The 20574-nt window shown below is 38.4% G+C and overlaps 3 protein-coding genes across 12 annotated transcripts; all 3 read right to left on the reverse strand.

The window, feature by feature from the left end:
* Nucleotides 1–2006: 2006 nt before the first annotated feature.
* On the reverse strand, nt 2007–2839 carry LOC131335453 (uncharacterized). Its single transcript, XM_058370805.1, has one exon. The coding sequence runs from the start codon at nt 2744–2746 to the stop codon at nt 2387–2389; it is 360 nt and encodes a 119-aa protein (XP_058226788.1). The 5' UTR covers nt 2747–2839; the 3' UTR covers nt 2007–2386.
* Nucleotides 2840–3995: 1156 nt separating this feature from the next.
* Nucleotides 3996–4848, reverse strand: LOC131335454 (uncharacterized). Its single transcript, XM_058370806.1, has one exon. The coding sequence runs from the start codon at nt 4630–4632 to the stop codon at nt 4276–4278; it is 357 nt and encodes a 118-aa protein (XP_058226789.1). The 5' UTR covers nt 4633–4848; the 3' UTR covers nt 3996–4275.
* Nucleotides 4849–7368: 2520 nt separating this feature from the next.
* Nucleotides 7369–19530, reverse strand: LOC131335455 (protein ANTI-SILENCING 1-like). Of its 10 annotated transcripts, XM_058370810.1 has the most exons (15): nt 18829–19121; nt 16304–16703; nt 12702–12870; nt 11957–12133; nt 11795–11890; nt 11632–11717; nt 11459–11557; nt 11287–11385; nt 10953–10979; nt 10131–10223; nt 9381–9459; nt 9155–9245; nt 8186–8297; nt 7975–8091; nt 7369–7821 (listed from the first exon to the last, which is right to left on the reverse strand). In XM_058370810.1, exons 2-15 carry the CDS (start codon nt 16646–16648, stop codon nt 7762–7764), a joined length of 1650 nt encoding a protein of 549 aa, XP_058226793.1. In that variant the 5' UTR covers nt 16649–16703; nt 18829–19121; the 3' UTR covers nt 7369–7761. The 10 variants fall into 10 exon arrangements, with proteins under 10 accessions (XP_058226793.1, XP_058226799.1, XP_058226795.1 ...); XM_058370816.1 differs by lacking the exon at nt 16304–16703 and adding an exon at nt 19331–19530 and having other exon boundaries at nt 7369–8091; nt 18829–18932; XM_058370812.1 differs by having other exon boundaries at nt 7369–8091; nt 11632–11702; nt 18829–19122.
* Nucleotides 19531–20574: the final 1044 nt, after the last annotated feature.

Below are 20574 nucleotides of genomic sequence, written 5' to 3' on the forward strand. Positions count from 1 at the left end.
TATAATTGTTTGGATAAGTTTTCTTTTTAATTTAATTTTTAACTTTTAATATGTAGTTCACATCACAGGGAAAAAAAAATACTTTTGACTATATAAAACTAATAAAAGCATAATATTTACTTCGAACTCAACAAAATTTGATAAAAGTTGTTTAAAACAATTAATTCTCTTATTATTAAAAATAACATTCTTACAATTAAAGTTCATTAGTAAAAAAAAAAACATAATCGAGCGATACTGATACGTTTGATTCATTTTTTTTTCTAATGGTATAAATCGTTTTAAAATTTTATTTTAGTTAAATTATGAAGCTAAAAGTTTAATCTCTTAACCTCATTTCCTCATATTAGACACATACTGACATACATTGATTTTTTTTGTTAAAAATATAGAGCCTCATTTTTTAAATTCGCTTTATGCCTCGAAAATCTCAAGATCGGCCCTGCGTGCTCGTGCCCGTGTCGTGCCGTCCCGTGCCAAGCCAACTTTCGTATCGTGCCCGTGTCGTTTTCCCTCACTTCCGTGCCCAAACCGTGCCGCGTGCCCGTGCCGTGCCCCGTGTCTGGCTAGAACCGTGTCGTGCCGTGTCGTGACTCGTGCCCCATTCCACTTCCGTGTCGTGCTAGTGTCGTGCCTGTCTAAGATCGTGCCGTGCCGTGCCCTGCCAAGTCAAACTTTCCATGCCCGTGCCGTGTCGCATGCCCGTGCCGTGCCGTGCCGTGCCGTGCCAAGTCAACTTTCCGTGCCCGTGCCATGTCGCGTGCCCGTGTCGTGCTGTGCCGTGCCGTGCCAAGTCAACTTTCCGTGTCCGTGCCGTGTCGCGTGCCCGTGCCGTGCCGTGCCGTGCCGTGCTAGAACCGTGTCGTGCCATGTCGTGACTCGTGCCCCATCCCACTTCTGTGCCGTGCCAGTGTCGTGCCCGTCTAAGACCGTGCCGTGCCGTGCCGTGCCAAATCAACTTCCGTGCCGTGCCCGTGTCGTTCCTGCTCACTTCCGTGCCCGTGCCGTGCCGCATGCCCACTAAGACCGTGCCGTTCCCGTGCCGTGCCAGGATTATTCCGTGCCCGTGCCCGTGCCGTGCCGCCTTCAAACGTGCCGTGCCGTGCCGTGCCCGTGCCGACACGGCCCATATTACACCTCTACGCTTTTGTATTGCTCTCTCACATGTGTATTCGACATTTTCAAAACTCGGGTTCACTTTCTATGTGGATTCTCGAGGTACAATGACCTCTTAACCAATTTTTCCATAGATTTAGTCCAAAATTCCTAAGTTGCTTATGAATAAATAAATGATTTATTTCACACTTTTTTTTTTCTGTTAATCAGATGTCTGATTCATCTCACGTGCACACCTAGACTATTCAGGCCTCCGACCCTAAAATTAAGGACCAAGCAAACCCTCGATCCCATGCAAACGCTTATTGATTTCTCATGCTTACTTGGCAAATCAATTGAGGTTAAATACTTCTAGTTCGTTTCTTTCACAACTCCAGCGATTCATGCTGGTTTTTTCTGACAATCAAAACGGGGGTACCCGATAACCTCCACACTTTCATTATTCCTACTCAATAAAAAAAAATTGTCTATATTTTTTAATTCGTAATATTTTTTACAAATAATTTGAATCTTGTTTAATACAAAATTATGAAAATCACATACTCGTACATAGGTCTGTCAATGGGCCTGATTTGATTCAAATTCGACAAGACTTGAATCCGAATCCGAAAACTTTTGCACTTTAAAAAATTTAGCAAAAAAATTATTTTTTTCAAAAAAATACAATTTTTTTTTGAATTTTTTTAAAATTAAAATAAACATACAACTTCTTAAACATTTTTTTTTTCAAAATAAAAATTTTATAGTTTTTAAAAAAAATTAAAAATAAAGTTCAGATCGAATTGATAACGGATTTAATCCAATCCGATCCGTATTTAAATTACCGAATTCTGATTGTCGGATCGACGTTATCGGATTCGGATCGGATTTTTCAGATCAGATCCGGTCTATTGACAAACTTACTATTACATTATGAATAAAAAGATATATACAATTTAAAAATAGCATATAATCCCGAAAGTGTAATACTTGGACAGAGGGAGCAGCATTTTATATGGAGTACATGGATAAACCACCACCCACAATCAAAGATCAGACGGTGGATAAACTAATAAACAAAACTAAAAAACAAAACGAAACGAAAAGAAATCAAAGACTGACAATTGACTAAAAACAGAACACACACACAAAAACCACAACCAAACTTTCAAGTCGACAGATTGCAAAGGAAACGCCACAACACCAGATCCGAGCCAAAACCATAACTCGCCGGAAATAATACCACCGGCGAGCGGCTTTACCGGGTCGGCGGCGTCGCCTAATAAATAACTTATTTCTCCGACGTCGTACCGGAAGCGAGCCGAGACGCGATCGCCGAGTGGTACATGACGTCGTGGAACGTGGTTATCTCCGCCGTCTTCCGCCGCAGCTCCCTCGCCTTCTCTTCGGTGAAGCAACCCACCCTGAAACGGGGCCCGGCCCGGCCCGGATCCGAGTCGGACGAGCGAGGGGTTCGCTCCACCGGTTCCTTGTTATCGCTGGTGATGTAGTCGGGATCGGTGGGCCAGCCGAAGAGTGGGTTCCACCAGTTCGCGGAAGAGGAGGAGGAGGACGGTGGTTTGCGGCGGTTGGAGGAGGCGGAGGAGCAGAGGATTGTGGACGGGCGGAATGCGGTAAATGGTGTCGCCATGGATTAGAGAGAGAGTGAGAGAGAGAGAGAGACGGTGGTTTCGAGAGCGTTCAACGGAGATGGTATATGGGGCGTAGTGAAACGGATAAGGCTGAGTACGTGGCAATCTAGCAAGGGTTTTTTAATTAAATTTCTTTTTTTCTTTTTCTTTTTTCAGTTTCGCTTTTGCTTTCAAGGTTGGTGCACTTTTTCTAGGGGTTAGAAGTTGACTGAAAACGACGACGGAGGGAGACTTTTGACGGAGGGTTGAAGATATTTCCAGTTGTTCTTTTTGCCCATTTTGCCCTTGGCGAGTTTTACTACTACAACAATAAACACTTGCACATATAAACACACAAACTCTTTCGTACTAAGTGTGAAGCGGACACACATTGCACACCCAGAGTGCGCGTGGGGCAATGTGAAAAAGTTAATGCGTAAGTGTTTGTGGTTGTGCGCTTGTTATTCGTAAGACGTTCCCATTCCCTGTGTTATTTCGTTGATCCAGATCATGAACCATGCTAAAAGTTACGGTCATTGGATATCAATTAATTTGTGATCAAGAGACGCGTATCACGAAGGATTTCAATTGTGTGAACGTATGTTTTCTCAAATGTAAATGTTTTTCGAAATAGCATCGACGACGTTAATATTACAAGATTTAAAAATATAACGGTTCCAATCATCAAAATAGGCTCAAAACTCTTTAGCCCTTACTGTTAAAAGATTTAACTAATTATTTTTTGCAAAACTAGCCACTACACTGTTTTTTGCCCATTGTCAAGTTTTTGTACGAAATCTTCTGTAAGCGAGTGTTGGACGATGCACTGCTTGGTCTTCAATGTTCAAAAGTGGATAATATTACTCAATATTTCTAGCATTAGTTGTAAACAATGAATCTAATTAATTAAGAATGAGTCACAATGTTCATAATTACGGATAAAGAAGTATCATAGTTTTTTATCTCTGCTTATAAAGTTTAAGAATTGCAAAAGATTGATAATTGAGTAGGTGTTTGGGTTGTAAGTCAAAATGTAATGATGCAACTCATACCTATTTGCATCCTTTATATTTTGTCCATTGTTTCATGATTGCAATTCTCAAAAAAATGTTTATTTTTTTAATTTATTGTTCAATTTTAGTTATAACTCTTTGATAATGATTTATGTCAATTATTTAAAAATATATGACCAATTTTTTAATAAAAGAATTTTTTTCATCTTTACAATGCCCGAGTAAGAAAATAGTCCAATTGGCGGCACAGGCACGGCACGAAGCAGCATTTATATGGAGTATACATGGATAAACCACCACCTACAATCAAAGATCAGAGGGTGGATAAACTAAAACACAAAACGAAAAGAACTCAAAGACGACAATTGACTAAAAACAGAACACACACACACACACAAAAAAAAACCAAACTTTCAAGTCTACAGATTTCAAAGGAAACGCCACAACACCAGATCCGAGCCCAAACCATAACTCGCCGGAAATAATACCACCGGCGAGCGGCTTTACCGGATCTCCGGCCTCGCCTAATAAATAACTTAATTCTCCGACGTCGTACCGGAAGCGAGCCGAGACGCAATCGCCGAGTGGTACATGACGTCGTGGAACGTGGTTATCTCCGCCGTCTTCCGCCGCAGCTCCCTCGCCTTCTCTTCGGTGAAGCAACCCACCCCGAACCGGGGCCCGGCCCGGCCCGGATCCGAGTCGGACGAGCGAGGGGTTCGCTCCACCGGTTCCTTGTTATTGCTGGTGATGTAGTCGGGATCGGTGGGCCAGCCGAAGAGTAGGGTCCACCAGTTAGCGGAAGAGGAGGCGGACGGCGGTTTGCGGCGGTTGGAGGAGGCGGAGGAGCAGAGGATTGGGGACGGCCGGAATGCTGTAAATGGTGTCGCCATGGATTAGAGAGAGAGGGAAGAGAGAGTGGAAGCCAGGAAGTTTTAACGGAGATGGTATATGGGGAGTCGTGAAACGGATAAGGCTGAGTACGTGGCAATCTAGCAAAGGGTTTTTTAAATTAATTTTTTTTGTTCCCAGTTTCGCTTTTTGCTTTTGGTGCACTTTTTCTAGGGGTTAGAAGTTGACTGAAAACGACGACGGAGGGTTGAAGTCGAAGAGATATTTCCAGGCAGTGTTCTTCTGTTTGCCCATTTGTACACACAAATTCTTTCGTACAAGTGTGAAGCGGACGCGAATTGCACACCCACAGTGCGCGTGGGGCAATGTGAAACAGTAGTTTGGATTGAAAAGTTATGCAGCTTATTTTTTTTTTTCTTTATTTGAATTTTTTTTGCATTTATTTGTTTTGCGTCAAAATTTTTATGATATGACTTATTAATTCGTCTCGACGAGAGGAATTGAAAAAATAAAAAATTACGATCGAAAATCACAATTTTTGAATAAAAACGAAAATAAGTCAAAAAAAACAATTTCTTTTTTTTTTTTTTACTTATTTATCTTTTTTTTTAAAAGTATGAGTTTCGATCAAAATTTTATACTTTTCCAATTTCTTTTGCCGAGACAAATCAATAAGTCACAAAATTTTGACTCAAAATTAAAAAATGCAAATTTTTTTCAAATAAAGAAAAATAAGTTACTATTTCACTTTTCAATCCAAATTCACCCATGCATAAATGTTTGTGATTGTGGAGTTATTGCTTGTAAGACATCCCCATTCCCCGGGTTATTTCGTTGATCCATATCATGAACCATGCTAAAAGTAACGATCGTTGGATACCAATTAATTTGTGATCATGAGACGCGTATCTTAACTCTCGAGTTGAAAGGATTTCAATTGTGTGAACATATATTTTCATTTTCTCAAATGTAAATGTTTTTCGAATAGCATCGATCGACATTAATATTACAAGATTTAAAAATATAACGGTTCCAATCGTAGCCCTTGTTGTTAAAAGATTTAACTAATTGTTTTTGCCAAACTAGCTAGTACACTGTTTTTGCCCATTGTCAAGTTTTTGTATTACGATATCTTCTGTAAGTAACCGTTGGACGACGCACTGCTTGGTCTTCAATATTCAAATGTGGATAATATTACTCAAAATTTCCAGCATAGTTGTAAACAATGAATCTAATTAAGAATGAGTCATAATGTTCATAATTGCAGACAAAGAAGTACTCCTACCATATTTTATATTTTATTTTTTTGTGCTTATAAAGTTGAAGAATTGCAAAAGTAGTAATGATTCTCACACATATGTTTTTGCACATATCTTGTACATACAAAATGATCCGAATCGCTTATCTTTTTTAAAATATTTTTTGGAGGATTTTTGTAAAAAATTAACTCCAACGGATACCAGTAAGGGCTTTCTTAGAAACCGTAGGACGAATCATTCTGCTTTGCCCTACAAATTCTAAGAAAGCCTTTGCCAATATCCGTTAGAGCTGATTTTTTACAGAAACCCTCCAAAAAAAATATTAAAAAAAAATAAACAGTTCGGATCATTTTGTAAAACCCAGATATAGGCCCCACAAAAATGTATGTGTAAGATATGTGCAAAAACATATATGCATATAGCATGCTTGTCGCAAAAGATTGATAATCGAGTATAGGTAGTTGGGTTGTACTCAAAGGCGTAATGATGCAACTCCTACCCAATTTACATCCATTGTATCACAATTGTAACTCTCAATAAAATGTTCAACATTTTTAATTTATTGTTTAATTTTAATTAAAACTATTTAATACTTGTCAATTATTTAAAAAATGTGAGCAATTTTTCATAAAAGATTTTTGTCTTTACAATGCCCGAGTAAGAAAATAGTCCAATTGGAGGCACAGGCACGGCACGAAGTGTGGCTTACCCGTGAGCTTGGCCAAGCATAATCTAAAATGGACCGGCACGGCATAACACGACTAATAAGTAAGCCGGGTTAGGCATGACACAAAACACGTTTGACACAGAACTAAATGCCCATTTGACATCTCACACGCAATTATACAATCGTCTATCCTCCAAAAAAATGATGTCTCAACAGAAAATCATGGATAGCTTTGGTAGGGTTGATGTCTTCATTTTTCTTAAAAGAAAGAGAAATGAAGAAGTCTGGATTTTTCCAAAGTGGGTTGGAGCATTTGGTGAGAAACTGGGAATGGGATTCAGCACAGGAAGTTAAGTCCAGTACAATAGTCTAGGCTAGAATAGTAGGAGCAATAATATGCACCGTGTACAGTAATATCTAATTATGAGTAGTTACTGTTTGTATGATGCAATAGATGATGTAAGCAACCTTTTCCTCCCTATAAAAAGGAGGACATCCCCGTAATGTAATCCAGGCTAGTCCAAGTAAATGAATACCAGTACCAGTGTTCTATAATATCTCCCCTCTTGTTTCCATTATTGCGATCCTAACCTACTTAGTGTTTGTACCAAGCCATATCCCACGATTCACATTCACGAAGCACACAATCCCCAACCATGGGAACTGCAAGAATTCTTGAAGAAACAAACTATACTGCATATACCGATGAGGATTAAACCATCTAATAATCTAAAATGGACCGGCACGGCATGACACGACTAATAAGTAAGCCGGGTTAGGCATGACGCAAAGCACGTTTGACACGGAACTAAATGCCCATTTGACATCTCACGCAATTATACAATCATCTGTCCTCCAAAAAAATGATGTTTCAACAGAAATGCCATATCCCACGATTCATATTCACGAAGCACACAATCTCCAACATGGGAACTGCAAGAATTCTTGAAGAAACAAACCATACTGCATATACCGATGAGGATTAAACCATCTATACAGATATGAGCTTGGGCACAACCCCTGTATGCCATCAAACCATGGGGATAAACCCTTGTATGCCTACTCTTTTTTGTACCGCTAAACAAAAATCCTACCTGTGTATGTCATCTCTCTGCAGAAGAACCGTGGTGGAAAAAAATGCACTAAGGTGACCCATCAAAAAGAAAGGTAACAAAAACCTTTATCAGTTCCTCCTAAAAAGCTTCACATGTGATTTTTAAAAAAAGTGCGTTCAGAAGGCAAATTTACGCGTTGTGATGGGTCTTTAGTTGGCTTCTAAGTTGTTCTATCTCCTCCGCCTGTTGCTGCATAGATGAAAGGGGTAAAAACTCGCAACTCAAGTTTGTCAGAATAACGGCATCAGACCCACAAAAGGGTATGTATATCTATAACAGCATGTGTGCTAGAAAGAGAGATTCATTGAAAACAAGAAGAAGTTGTAGGGGTTTCTTGCTTACCTTATTCAAAGCATCCCACCGTAGTTTTGATCTCTCTTGTAACACAAGCCATTCCAAGGCCATATCGTATTCGATCGTGTTGGGCTGGGAGTAGTGGGATGTAGATACAGCAATTTTCTGTTTAAAACAGAATATAGTATAATATGGGTACATTCTTCAAGAAAAGTCCGCTGTAAGCAAGATTGATGGTACATAGATGAGGGAAAGTTACCCATTCTGCTTTTTGCTTCTGCAATTTGAGGTTGTTAATGACCATATGGCCAACAAAACTAGTAGAAGCGTTGTTTGGCTCTACTAGACATCCTTTGCGACCAAGAAGAGGTCTGCAGAATCAAGCGCAACCAAAACAAAACCTTGTGAGAAGTCCTGCGACCAATAACCAAACCAAACCGAGCCTTACATCCCAATCACTTGGGGTCGGCTACATGAATCCGTTTCCTCCATTGACAAAATACAAGGCACTCGATAGAAGTGAGTACACATATATACATACATACACACACACAAATGTTCAAGTCCACACCTCTTACGATCCACACCGTCCACACCACTCATTTCCCGATCGATTTGCGATGATCCGAGCCGCTCAATGTGTTCGGAACGTGATTTTAAGGGTACCCGCGAGAAATAAGCAAAAAAAATAACCAGAAACGGCTTGATCCGAGCAGTTTTTTATTGAACGGTTCAATAAAAAACTGCTCGGATCAAGCCCTTCCCGATCATTTTTCATGCTGATTTCTCACGGGTACGCTTAAAATCATGTTTTGATCACATTGAGCGGCTCGGATCATCGAAATTCAATCGGAAAATGGGAGGTCCGGATGGTCCGGACCGTAAGACGTCCGGACCTGAAAACGATTGCATACATACATATCTACCATCGATATGACTGTTGTAAGATGCCACATCATCACCACGTCATTACTATGTTGTTACCATGTATACAATAAATATTTTACTCAAAATTGGTTAAGTTAGTTTGAATAGATAGCAAAGTAGGGAGTGGCCGAGTGGGGTTGGAATGCATAGATGAAAAAATGAATAGGTAAAGTAAAGATTGTCCTTATTTCGTACATTTGCTGGGTAAAGTAAAGAGTAGGATTGGAGATGCTCTTACCAAATCTTACCAATCGAATTAAAAAAACACTGGAACATGACAATAAGCAAATCATCAAAGTACCTTCCATTTGATAGCATTAGGCATTTCTCCTTTAACTCAGAAATTGCACGTTCTGCTGCATCCACTGATTTGAATATGAAAAAAGCTTGTCCTGTTAACAGAACAATTATATGTTACGGTGAGTAACAGCATGTCAATCAAACGAAATTTATACAACCATCACCTGTAGAAGAACAAATTCATGCATGAAAGGTTGAAAACAGAAGGCGAAAAGAAAATGTTATACCATGGTCAGGACTGGACAATGTGCAACGCGGTACCATCTTAGCTTCACCCATTTCCTTCAAGGCACTCCAAACAATATCCTGAGTAGTAACAAGGCAAAGAATTTAAACGACGTATAATCAACTTTCACAAAGGGTTCAGCTATTAGGCATTCCGACTACAATTGATGGCGATAACAAATACTTGGAAAAGAAATCCCGATGAAACAACAGTTCATAGTTGCTGGAATTGTATGTTGCTTTGGCATCTTTAGAATCATATTCACCTGACTGACTGTATTGCTTTCCAAATACATAGCATTAACATAATTATTGGTTAATCCCAAAAATCTAAGAGATATGAATGAACACCATAACGCTACCATCACATGTGTATATCTGAATGAAATGGTGAAAAATTGATTTTTCGGATTACCAACTCTACGGGGTTTTGGGATTATTCCCTAGGGAGACAATTATCTTTGCTCGACCCTTTTGAATATTTGATTCTGAATTAACCCCTTCCCATTGAAGGAATTGGTCCAACTTTCTGGAACCTGACAATTCTGACACCTTATTCTAGGTTTGAGACTCAAAAAGCATACTTGCACACTTTCAATATTGTTTTCTACAATAGTCAAACAAATTAAGACCTTGAAAGATTCTTTCCTTCCTTTAAGGTAGGTACCTTGAAACTTCCATACACCATGCAAGAGCATAAAAATTGTGCCGTCTCAAATTGAATGAAGATCACAAGCAGGAGTTTGGCATACCTCTACTTCTGAAGATGTATACGACGGATCCAAGTTTTCTAGTAAGACAAGAGTGCCTCTTTCATAAGCACTCTTCAACTTTTCCATCCAAGACTGGAGAATATAGAAATTAGAGAACTATTAGAAAGGAACCAGTATGGCAGTCTATTTAATGACTTGATTGGCAGCATTTAGTTTCAACTGAATTAACTACGTCTAAAGATTCTAAACAAGGGACAACATTATTGTGACGGGATATTACAGGTTCATGGACAATAATAAGTAAGACAACAAAAAGTTAGCTAATAAGATGGGAAATTAATGATTTCAGCAAAAAGAAAATGAGAACTTTGAGTACAAAGAAATGACTCAACCAACCACCTCCATCCCCCAATCCATTGACACTTTAAAAAAATACGAAAAAAGAAAGAGAAACAAGAAATGCTAGAAATTGTATCGTCTCGGTTATGCAAAAATGTCACGTCATTGGTTGTAAATAAGAAACTTGAGAACATTACAAACCAAGTCAAGAAGAAACAAAAAAAGGAATGTTATGAAATTTGAATATAATATAGATCGTGCACCGTGGAATCTGTGACTTCCGAACAATTTCCAATCGTTCTTCCAATGTTTCATAGCATTGCTAACTATTCTTTCTCCCATTATTGCTTCTTTTGTTTTTAAGGTTTTTCTTTTTCGTTTACTTCCTAACCCATAAACGCGATAAATACTCAACACTATTATCTAGGGCAACAAACAAGCTAAGCAAACATAGCTTTCATCCCAACAAAATAAAGAAAAGAATAAACAATAATACTTAGATTTATCAAAGAATGAACTCACTTGTTGATCGAACCATTTACTTGTTTGCTGCAAGCAAGAAGAGAAAAAGTTAGATAATTTATTTGATAAGAAGAGAAGCTCTCTAGTACATGGAATAATAGCCACTAAATCAGTAAGGGTAAAACAGCAGAACCAGTATGGTCAATGGTCAACTAGAATACTAACTCAAACATAGCAAAAATGGTTTCAAGTACCCATATACACAGAACTTATGAGACAAATTTCAATGCGCCTTTCCAAAACTAACAATCCAAGTCCGCCCTAGTCTGCCATAGTCAATAATTTCATTAAACAGAAATTTAAAGGAGTCACATTTGAAAGTTAAGGACTTTACCACAGCCGGCCTTCTTGTAATCTCCTGAGGTTGGTTGTCGGATTTGCTGCCCTTAACCCCATAAGAAAGTTCTTCTTTAGGTAACAAACCAAGTCCGCCCTAGTCAGCCATAGCCAATAATTTCATTAAATAAGAAATTTAAGGAGTCACATTTAAAAGTTAAGGGCTTTACCACAGCCGGCCTTCTTGTAATCTCCTGAGGTTGGTTGTCGGATTTGCTGCCCTTAACCCCATTAAAAAGTTCTTCTTTAGGTAACAAACCAAGTCCGCCCTAGTCAGCCATAGCCAATAATTTCATTAAATAGGAAATTTAAAGGAGTCACATTTAAAAGTTAAGGGCTTTACCACAACCGGCCTTCTTGTAATCTCCTGAGGTTGGTTGTCGGATTTGCTGCCCTTAACTCTATTAGAATGTTCTTCTTTAGGATCAACTGCCAATGTTTAAGGGATTTTAGCATTATTTCCATGGCGAGTTCAAAGGAATATTAAATGTCACAAAAAGATTTACCAATACTAAAATGAACCCTCCTCCGTTTATGTGACTTATCAGATAAACTGGTGGGTGACAGATTGTGGACACATTTCATCTCAGCTTTATCTGCAACTAGAAAAACGTAATTTCAATCAGTTGAATTTGACTCAACCGTAAAGTATTTTTGCACAAAATCACCTTTGGCTGCTGGTTTAGGGCTCATGTCAAACTTGCCATCTTTCACTGGGTTCCTCAAAGCTGTAACCCCTTCAACCTTAACAAACGAACTTGGGTTTGCAATCTTCCCTTTCAAGTTTGCACCATCTTCTGATGCAATGAGCTTTGGGTCTTTTTCCCTGTTAAAGAAATGTTTCACTGCAAACCATAAATTAGAAGAGTATGACAGCCCTGTAAAGTATTCAGCTCTCTGGAAAAATACATAGCTCTCCTATACCATAAGACAGGGCAGGAAAATCAGCCTGTAGTTCCCCAGGACTTCGAAGTTCATTTGCCTTTACTTTGGCTGACTTGAAGAAATGTTTAAAAAAAAAAAGGGGGGCGGGGGGAGAAAAATCAGCAATAAAGATTATATTGACTAGGGATGAGGTGGTGACTTGCTAAATAAAAACACAGTACGCAAACTTGGGGGTGATGAAACACAATTCCTATACTCACTAAGTCTGCAAAAAAATATCTTGTAAATTCATTACGTGAATGCACAAATTTGCATATGACATGCCGGCCTTGAGGGGGAGGGGGGCAGACCCAAACTGTGGCAGAAGAAACGTGCATCTGTACTGATCCTACTTTGAAAATCATATGCACGCACTCAAAATATAACTGATTCAAATAGGGTTAGGATTTCAGAATAGTTAATAACAGGAAGCAGGCAAAGTTCCACTTCCTAGAAACAGTAACATCAGCCAGAGCTAAAAATTCTAACCTTCGGATTCTGCTATCACATCCGGAAAGATGGGAGATATTGTGCACCTCGCAACATCAAAAGTACGATTGAAAATGTAATCAGCCATTCTCAAATCTTCTTTCGATGGTTGAGGATTTCTCTTGTCCTTTGACGTACAGACAACATTGCATTTTCCACAAATTGCTTCCTAAAACAAACGAAACAGGTAAGGTCAGCCAAGGGAAACGGTTTTATACCCCACCTTTAGATTCCTTTACAGTTAATAGTGCACTAAATCCATCAATTCATCATTGCCCTTCTATTCAATGCTGGTTCTTCGTGGCCATGATGTTGAACATCTGACACTTCAATACTCAATGTTCCTGTTTTTCTGAAATGTTATCGCTAAGATTTATTTCAAAGCTACTGCAATTGATATTCAAATAGCATGCACACAAAATCTTATTATTCTGAATTCATGCACATAATAAGCTCATTGTTAGGCACCACAACTGGTCACTGGCTAAAGTCTAAAAAAGCCCTTTTTTAAGATAAGTATCGACTCAACAAAGCCTATAGGACTCTTAGATAAGCCTGACTGACAGTTAGGTGCTATAATGCCACGGAGTTTGTTTAGGACAAGTGATCCCACCAACCATAATTACCACAGATGATCTACAGCTCACATTTTGAAACCATTTTCTAGCAGCAATGTAATTTGTGATGGCCTATACTACATTCAGTGGGAAGAAGAATATCGAATCTCATTAAGTAGCGACTTAGATTTTCATTGTACAACTGTTCAAGAAATTTTCCATAGAAAGCTTGAGAAGAAAAAGGTGTGTGAGGGCTGTTTAGGCATGTTTGCTTGGGTGTGGGCAGTCTTTGTGTTCCAGGCACAGCAGACAATAATGTACTAGAAAAGGCCAGGCAGTTACAAATAGGTATTAAAATTAAGCCTGTCAATGTGCTAGAGGCTCCGGATAAGGGTAAAGGCTCTAAGTTCGTGGACCTTTACACATGTATGGGTTGCTTACTATCCCACATCGCCAGCTGGAAGTCAATGCGATGAGGTCGCTGCACATTGCAGGACGTAGATTGTCATGACCATCGGGTAGGAAGAAGAATGGCTAAGACCATAGAAGTGAAGACTTGGAACATCATAATTCAAGGCTATTTTTTAAGGGAAACTTAGGAATAACAAAAGCCATGCATTGGCAACCTGCTAAGTTACATTAACTCCTCCAATAGTGTGAAGTACCCTTGTTGGACATCCAACACACGGATAAGGATGTGAGATCTGTTTCCAACGTGTTTCTTTGGAGATTTACTTGGCCAATGTGTAGGGCATAGAATCCACCTCAAAATCTCGCTCCCAAGTCAGAACCTTGCTAGGAATCTCGCTCCCATCGAGAAAGAGCTCATTGCCAACTACCATAAAACCTCTCGAGCTTGTTGAATATAAAAAAAGAGCAACCAAGCAAGAGAAAATATGAATTTACGGTAACATACTAGAAAAATATTCATACCCAATCGACATGATACTAGAAATTTTTTACTCAAGCACATAGTATAAACATGGGATTTACATTATATAGAAAAAAGCATTTGCAATTGACTCCAATTCTTAGCTACAAGGATCGCCTAAAAGAGGAGCTGCTATTATTGGTAATTGATTAATTGGTGGGTTTTGCGGAACTTGGGTTCTATGTAAAAGACTAAATAAATAAATTTCCATTTTATAAATTACTCATAAAAGCTCCTCTAGCTCTACCAAACGAGGAACTTCCATGATCCTCCGCTCTCCCAAGTCAGAACCTCCTAGGAATCTCACCCATCGAGACTCCCAACTACGATGAAACCTCTCAAGCATGTTGAATATCAAAAAAAGAGCAATCAAGCAAGAGAAAATATGAACTTACGGTAACATACTAGAAAAATATTAATTCCACGTCATCACGATACTAGAAAAACATTTACTACTTGAGCACTTAATAAAAGCATCTTTCATTCAGGAAAAATATCTTTGCAATTGACTCCCATTCTTAGCTGCAGGGAGCACCTAAAAAGGAGCTTCTATTATTGGAAATTGATTAATTGGTGGATTTTGCCAAGCTTGGGTTCTATGTAAGACTAAATAAATAAATTTAGCCTTTTATAAACTACCCATAAAAGCTCCTAGCTTTTTACCAAATGAGGAACTCCCGTGATCCTCCGCTCTCCAGCCCTCCTCTCGCTTTGTCCAAGTACGCATAGTATTTCTAGATTATGCATGAATTGCCGCGAGAAAGCATGTAAACTACACCAGCTAGGAAATAAAAGAGATGTACTGAAAATTTTAAAATTTTGGGTTCTACCTGTGTAATTGAGATGGAAATTAGGTGAATTTGGCAACTAGACACATCTTTGCACCCAACACCCGTACCCAAGCCCATGTAACATGGACCACATGAGAGTGTGTGTAAATGAAGATCAAGAGAAAACTATTCCCCTTCCTGAAAACTACAAACACAAAATTCTTTCCTCTAGAGAGGTGAATCCAAATGTCTCACCAACTATGAAGCACGGATACTCTACTTTGGCCTCTGTATCACGTATCGTATCCGTATACCGATACTCTCCGGATACGTATCCGATACACTTTTTAAAGCATCCTACTTTTAGAATTATTTTTGGGTATCCCAATATGTTATGGATACTCTCGGATACACTCCGGATACGTATCTGATACATTTTGGATACACGCGGATACGTGTTGGATACGCTCGGATATGTTTTGGATACGCGCGAGGGTAAATATGTAATTACTTAAAATATATGGATTAAAATTGCAAATAGAACTATATTTTTCTTTTTCCCCCACCAATCGACACCAGAAACACACCAACGATATCCTCTCTCTCGACAACCTTGTAAGCCTCTTGTCTCTCTCTCGTTGTCTGTATGTACATATATATATATATATAACTACATAGATATTGTTATATATATAACCATATGCGAATATATCTCTCTTGGCATGTGAAATGGTGAACTTATGTAATGGAAAACTTTAATCATTAATGAAATTTTAGGAATTAAAAATTTTATATAATATATTTTTTATTTACTTTTATATTCAACGTATCCCCCAACATATCATATCCTTCTTTTTGGAAAAATCACGTATCCATATCGTATCCATATCCCGTATCCGTGTCCATACTTCTTAGCTCTCCAAGAGCATCTTCTACAAATGCTTCCAACATCATATGTCAAAAACTTTGAAGGTTTTGTAAGGGTTTAGGTGCTCCAACAAAATCACTTTTTCTCTTAACATTTAACATATGGGAGGCATATTTCAAGCAATAAATCATATTACATAACAACTAGTGAATGTGTAGTTGAAGAATGACATTCCAATAGAAAAAAACACAAAGTAAAAAAGAAAATAGACAACAAAATATGAAGGGCATGCTAGAGTGCATTCTGTTCGCTCTTTAAAATGTAAAGTGAGATAGCAAAGTACAATTTCAATGATGAACGTTTAAGCGCCTACTAGAGTATAGAGATGATCTAAGGAGTCTTCCCCTACCCATAAAGCATCAATAATTTAATAATATCAAAGTACATAGATAAAAATGAAAAGAAGCTCATATTACCAACGGATTACGATTGCAGAGGCCATTGCCTTCACCGGAAGCTAAGAATATTTCATTCCAAAGCGGCTCAACATCTCCAAGCCATTGTCGTATTTCAATAGGACGAAAAAACCATACAACCTTCACCTTCTTTGAGTGGCTTGGAGTCTCCCATATCTTTACAATTTTACCAATGTCAAGCTCATTGTCACGCCACATGTATACACAATCATAAAGAAAGTACTCCACACCGCCATGTGTAAAAGATCCGTATAAGAGGAAATCTTTGTTTGGACCACCAACGCCTGTCTGACGACCCCAGTTAAACTCGGTATGATCTTCATGTGCTTCTCCAAGTAGCGACATAGCATGTAACCACTTAACTAGTCGTCAAGACTTTGGTTGGCAAGTTTTTGGCAACCTAAAGTTTCAAAGAGAGCAACAAAGTATTATAGAGAAAAACATTTAATGAATCAACCATAAAGCTACATGAATAATCTAAAAAAGGCTATCTCACGCGAAAAAAAGGGGATTTGCAAAGATAACCACCAGACATATTAGACATGTCCACCAAAACAAGGTTTGGTATGACAAACTTAAGTGGGTTTACTCTAAGAACTAAGAGAAAACTTTTATTGGACTGCATGATATACGATGTCCGACCTATTTCTCGATGTTTGGATCTTAACGTGCAAAGCAAGATTTCATGTAAGAGAAGGTTTTGGCGCACTGCCGTGTCATATTGACCTCATATCCTAGCAGAATAGTTTTTGGGTTTGGACTACTAGTGATCTTACTTCTTTCATCACAAAAAGAAAATCTTGAAAATCAACTACAAGGGTATGTAAATATCCATTGCAAGATTGTGTATCCAAAAGTTGGATAAGAGGAACTTTACACACCTTTCAAAGTTTTGTCATACTAGTACTGTATATGATATAACTGTTGATGTTGTAAATGATTAACAAAGCACTCGATTAAAGTGAGATTGTCAGAAAACAGGGGGTTTCTACCTCTCATCCATACGAGAGGCTAGTATGTTGTTTTTAGCTCCAAATGTGAGCACCTTGTGAAAAGGCTGAAAATATTTAAGTGCACTGTTATTCTGTATTTGTAAGCCTTACCACTCGTTTTTAGTGTGCATGCTTACTCTAGGATATGATCCAAGTGTACAGTTATTTCGTATTCGTAAGCTCTACCGGTCAATTTTAGTGTGCATGCTTACTCTAGGAAGAATATACGAGTCTGTGGTCACATTTGAAACTAAAGACAACATACTAGCCTTTCGTATAGATGAGAGGTAGAAACCCCCTCTTTTCTGTCAATCTCATTTTAATCGAGTACTTCGTTAATCATTTACAACATCAAATATGTCATACAATACTACTATAACAAAACTCTCAATGTGTGTAAGTCCTCACACTCATCTTTTAGATACGCACTCTAGCATCTAAGACTTGTACTTGAAGTGCATGTAACATAGTTGTTCTTACATTTGAAACTTGTACCTAAGGGCTAAGTGCGCGTGACATTGTTGATTTTATTTGTAAGCTAAAATAAGCAAAGGGAAAGGACCAATCATGCAACACATTTCAACTTAGAATAGCCAGAACTCCACTGAAAGGTAGAACGTTCGCTGGATACCATTTAGGAAAGAATGGAATAATCATTTTGTGGCATCCGGATGGGATGATCAATTGATCATTCACCTAAATAGGGTGATAATAACTCTAATGGTAATGAACATTAATTCCTTAGTTTGTGGCGAATCGGAAGATCATTGACTCATATCTTTACTCAAATTCGGAAGACTTTTTTCGAGTCTTCAAATTTGGAAGACATTTTTGTATCTTAACTCGAATATTAGTTGAGTTTATACATTGCCAAATTCAAAACTATGTCATTAATGATTCGAACTACCACTTGGATATGAGTTGAGTTCATCCACTACAGTGTCACATATCAAGTACAACTTTTACTCAAAAAAAAAATCTCAAATTCAGGTAAAAGTATGAGTAAGGGTTTTAGATCGTCTTATTGTTGTGGTAGGATTTTACAAAATGGAACGCACACAAAGAGATCACGCAAATGTTACTCACTATTTGTATACAATGCAACTCAAACACTACAAAAAATAAAAAAGATTCACACTCTCTCTCTCTCTCTCTCTCTCTCTCTCTCCCCGTCCGTTTGAACAGCCACCACATTATACAGTCACCCCTTAATTTATACATAACCCTAACAAACTACAGCCACAGAAATTAACCACATCATTCATCTCCTCAACCTCCAAATTAAGCTCCCGACAGGATATGCTGGCCTTGACCCCACTTCATCCAATTCTAACCCCTCCTATGCTCCCCAACTCACACACACGAAGGCCCCACACACGTAATCAAGCTCATCACAACACTTACCCTTCGATTTGGATAGACAGTGACAACACGCAGCCAAAATGCGATCAAACAAAATCCCAAACAAAACGAGAAAACAGCGGCCATTAATATTGCGAAAACGTAAACACGACAAGGTCGGAAAGTAAATACCGCTATGAAGATCACAAAACCCCATTCGACCTCGAAATACGATATCAGCAGAAGACATCCGTACAGAGTGGAGTCACAAACAAACAGATGCATCCGCCGAAAACCTAAACCGCACTAAGCAAACAGAGATTAGCATTGTAGTAAAACCTAAAACACGATTGGAGAGCTAGTAAAAGCTAGAAGCGTAGAGTATTTGCGACATGTTCTTCATCAACATAAACACGTTCAGCACTGTGTTGTACAACTATTCCTATCAATACGATCAATGTACAGTACAGAGAGAGAGACGTACGTATTACTGGTAAACAAAAATTAGTCGTAGAACAGAGAGACAGTGAAGGACTAAAAGAGTTCATGAGAGAGAGAGAGAGAGAGAGAGAGAGAGAGAGAGAGAGAGAGAGAAGAGAATACCAGAAGGGCAAGGCAAGAGCAGAAAACACACTGTTGGTGGACAGTTGATCGTGTATATAGGAGAGAGAGAGAGAGAGAGAGAAGAAAATACCACAAGAGGAAGGCAAGAGCAGAAAACACGGTGTTGGTGGACAGTTGATCGTGTATATAGGCGAAAAACGGAATGTACTGGAAAAGGACGAAAGGCTCCGGGGGTTACGCTATGCTGCGCCGTGTGCACCAAAAACTCGCCTGAGGCTACCGTGCGCGATAGCGACGCTGTTTCGGTTTCCCAATGCCATGCAGTCCGAGTGAGAGTTGGCCGTACGGGAAAGCGGGGGGGTGGGAAGCGAGAGGCAGACAGAGGGTGGCTTGGTTGCCGCGTGTAGAACACTCTGGCCCATCCTATAAATCTTCTTATAAAATAAGTATGTATTTTAAAAATTTTAAACTTAAAAATAATATACTTATAAAAATAATTTTTTAATTTTTTTTGCATCGTATAATCGAGATTTTTCAAACAAAATTTATATTGCATATTTTTATATTTTAATAAGCCTATAACTATTTTAAAGCTTGAAAATTACAAAAAAAAATTTAGTTATTTCAAAATAAGTACTTCTTTGAGTTTGTGGATGGTCCCACTAAAATAAGTGTTTATTCTTTGAAATGAGTACTTATTTTTTAAAATAAATGTAACGTATTGTAAGAGAATGACTTATCTTGAAAAATAATTATTTAAAAAATAAGACTATTAGTGGAACGGGGCTTAATCAATTCTTATCGCTCTCAATTCACACACTACGCTTGTACTCTAGTTCTTGCTCTAACGGATTTTAGCAATTTTGAAATGTGATTGAAAGACATTTCATGCTCACACTCGGCAAAAAGAAATCTTGTAGTGCTGCAATGCAAGGTGTAGGACGTCTCATTGGGTCAAATCGAAATTTTGTCATCGTGATTTGAATTGTTCAGTTTGTAGACTACGTCGGGTAGATCATTGAGGAGAAAAAATAAATTGATCAGATATCATTAGCCCATTGGTCAGATAATATTAGGTATACTAACAAAAATGTACAGTGAGATAAATCTATAGATATAATGGAGATATCAATGTCAGATTAACTTGATTTTTGATTTTAAACATAGTGTTTAGCAATTTCTACAAAAATTGAACGGTTCAGATCATAATAACAAATTTTCGATGGGGCACATCAGGGCCTCCTGTACCTCCCGCAGTGCATTGGTGCACTACAGATTTCCTTGGTCCTCGAACTCACGCTCACACAACGCACACGCACGAGAATTATGAGACTTTACTACAGGCCATGTTTACGTGGATTTCGCGCATAGTTG

Source organism: Rhododendron vialii, chromosome 8a, assembly GCF_030253575.1.
Source record: "Rhododendron vialii isolate Sample 1 chromosome 8a, ASM3025357v1".
In the NCBI taxonomy this organism is placed as follows: Eukaryota; Viridiplantae; Streptophyta; class Magnoliopsida; order Ericales; family Ericaceae; genus Rhododendron; species Rhododendron vialii.

Excerpts from the sequence above, each read along its gene's own strand:
- LOC131335454 (XM_058370806.1), bottom strand. The coding sequence starts at position 4,632 with ATGGCGACACCATTTACAGCATTCCGGCCGTCCCCAATCCTCTGCTCC.
- LOC131335455 (XM_058370807.1), bottom strand. The coding sequence starts at position 16,648 with ATGTCGCTACTTGGAGAAGCACATGAAGATCATACCGAGTTTAACTGG. Across the intron at positions 10,980-11,286 it reads TTACAAGAAGGCCGGCTGTG|CAAACAAGTAAATGGTTCGA; the intron begins GTAAAGTCCTTA and ends TCTTGCTTGCAG. Across the intron at positions 9,460-10,130 it reads ATACATCTTCAGAAGTAGAG|GATATTGTTTGGAGTGCCTT; the intron begins GTATGCCAAACT and ends GTTACTACTCAG.
- LOC131335453 (XM_058370805.1), bottom strand. The coding sequence starts at position 2,746 with ATGGCGACACCATTTACCGCATTCCGCCCGTCCACAATCCTCTGCTCC.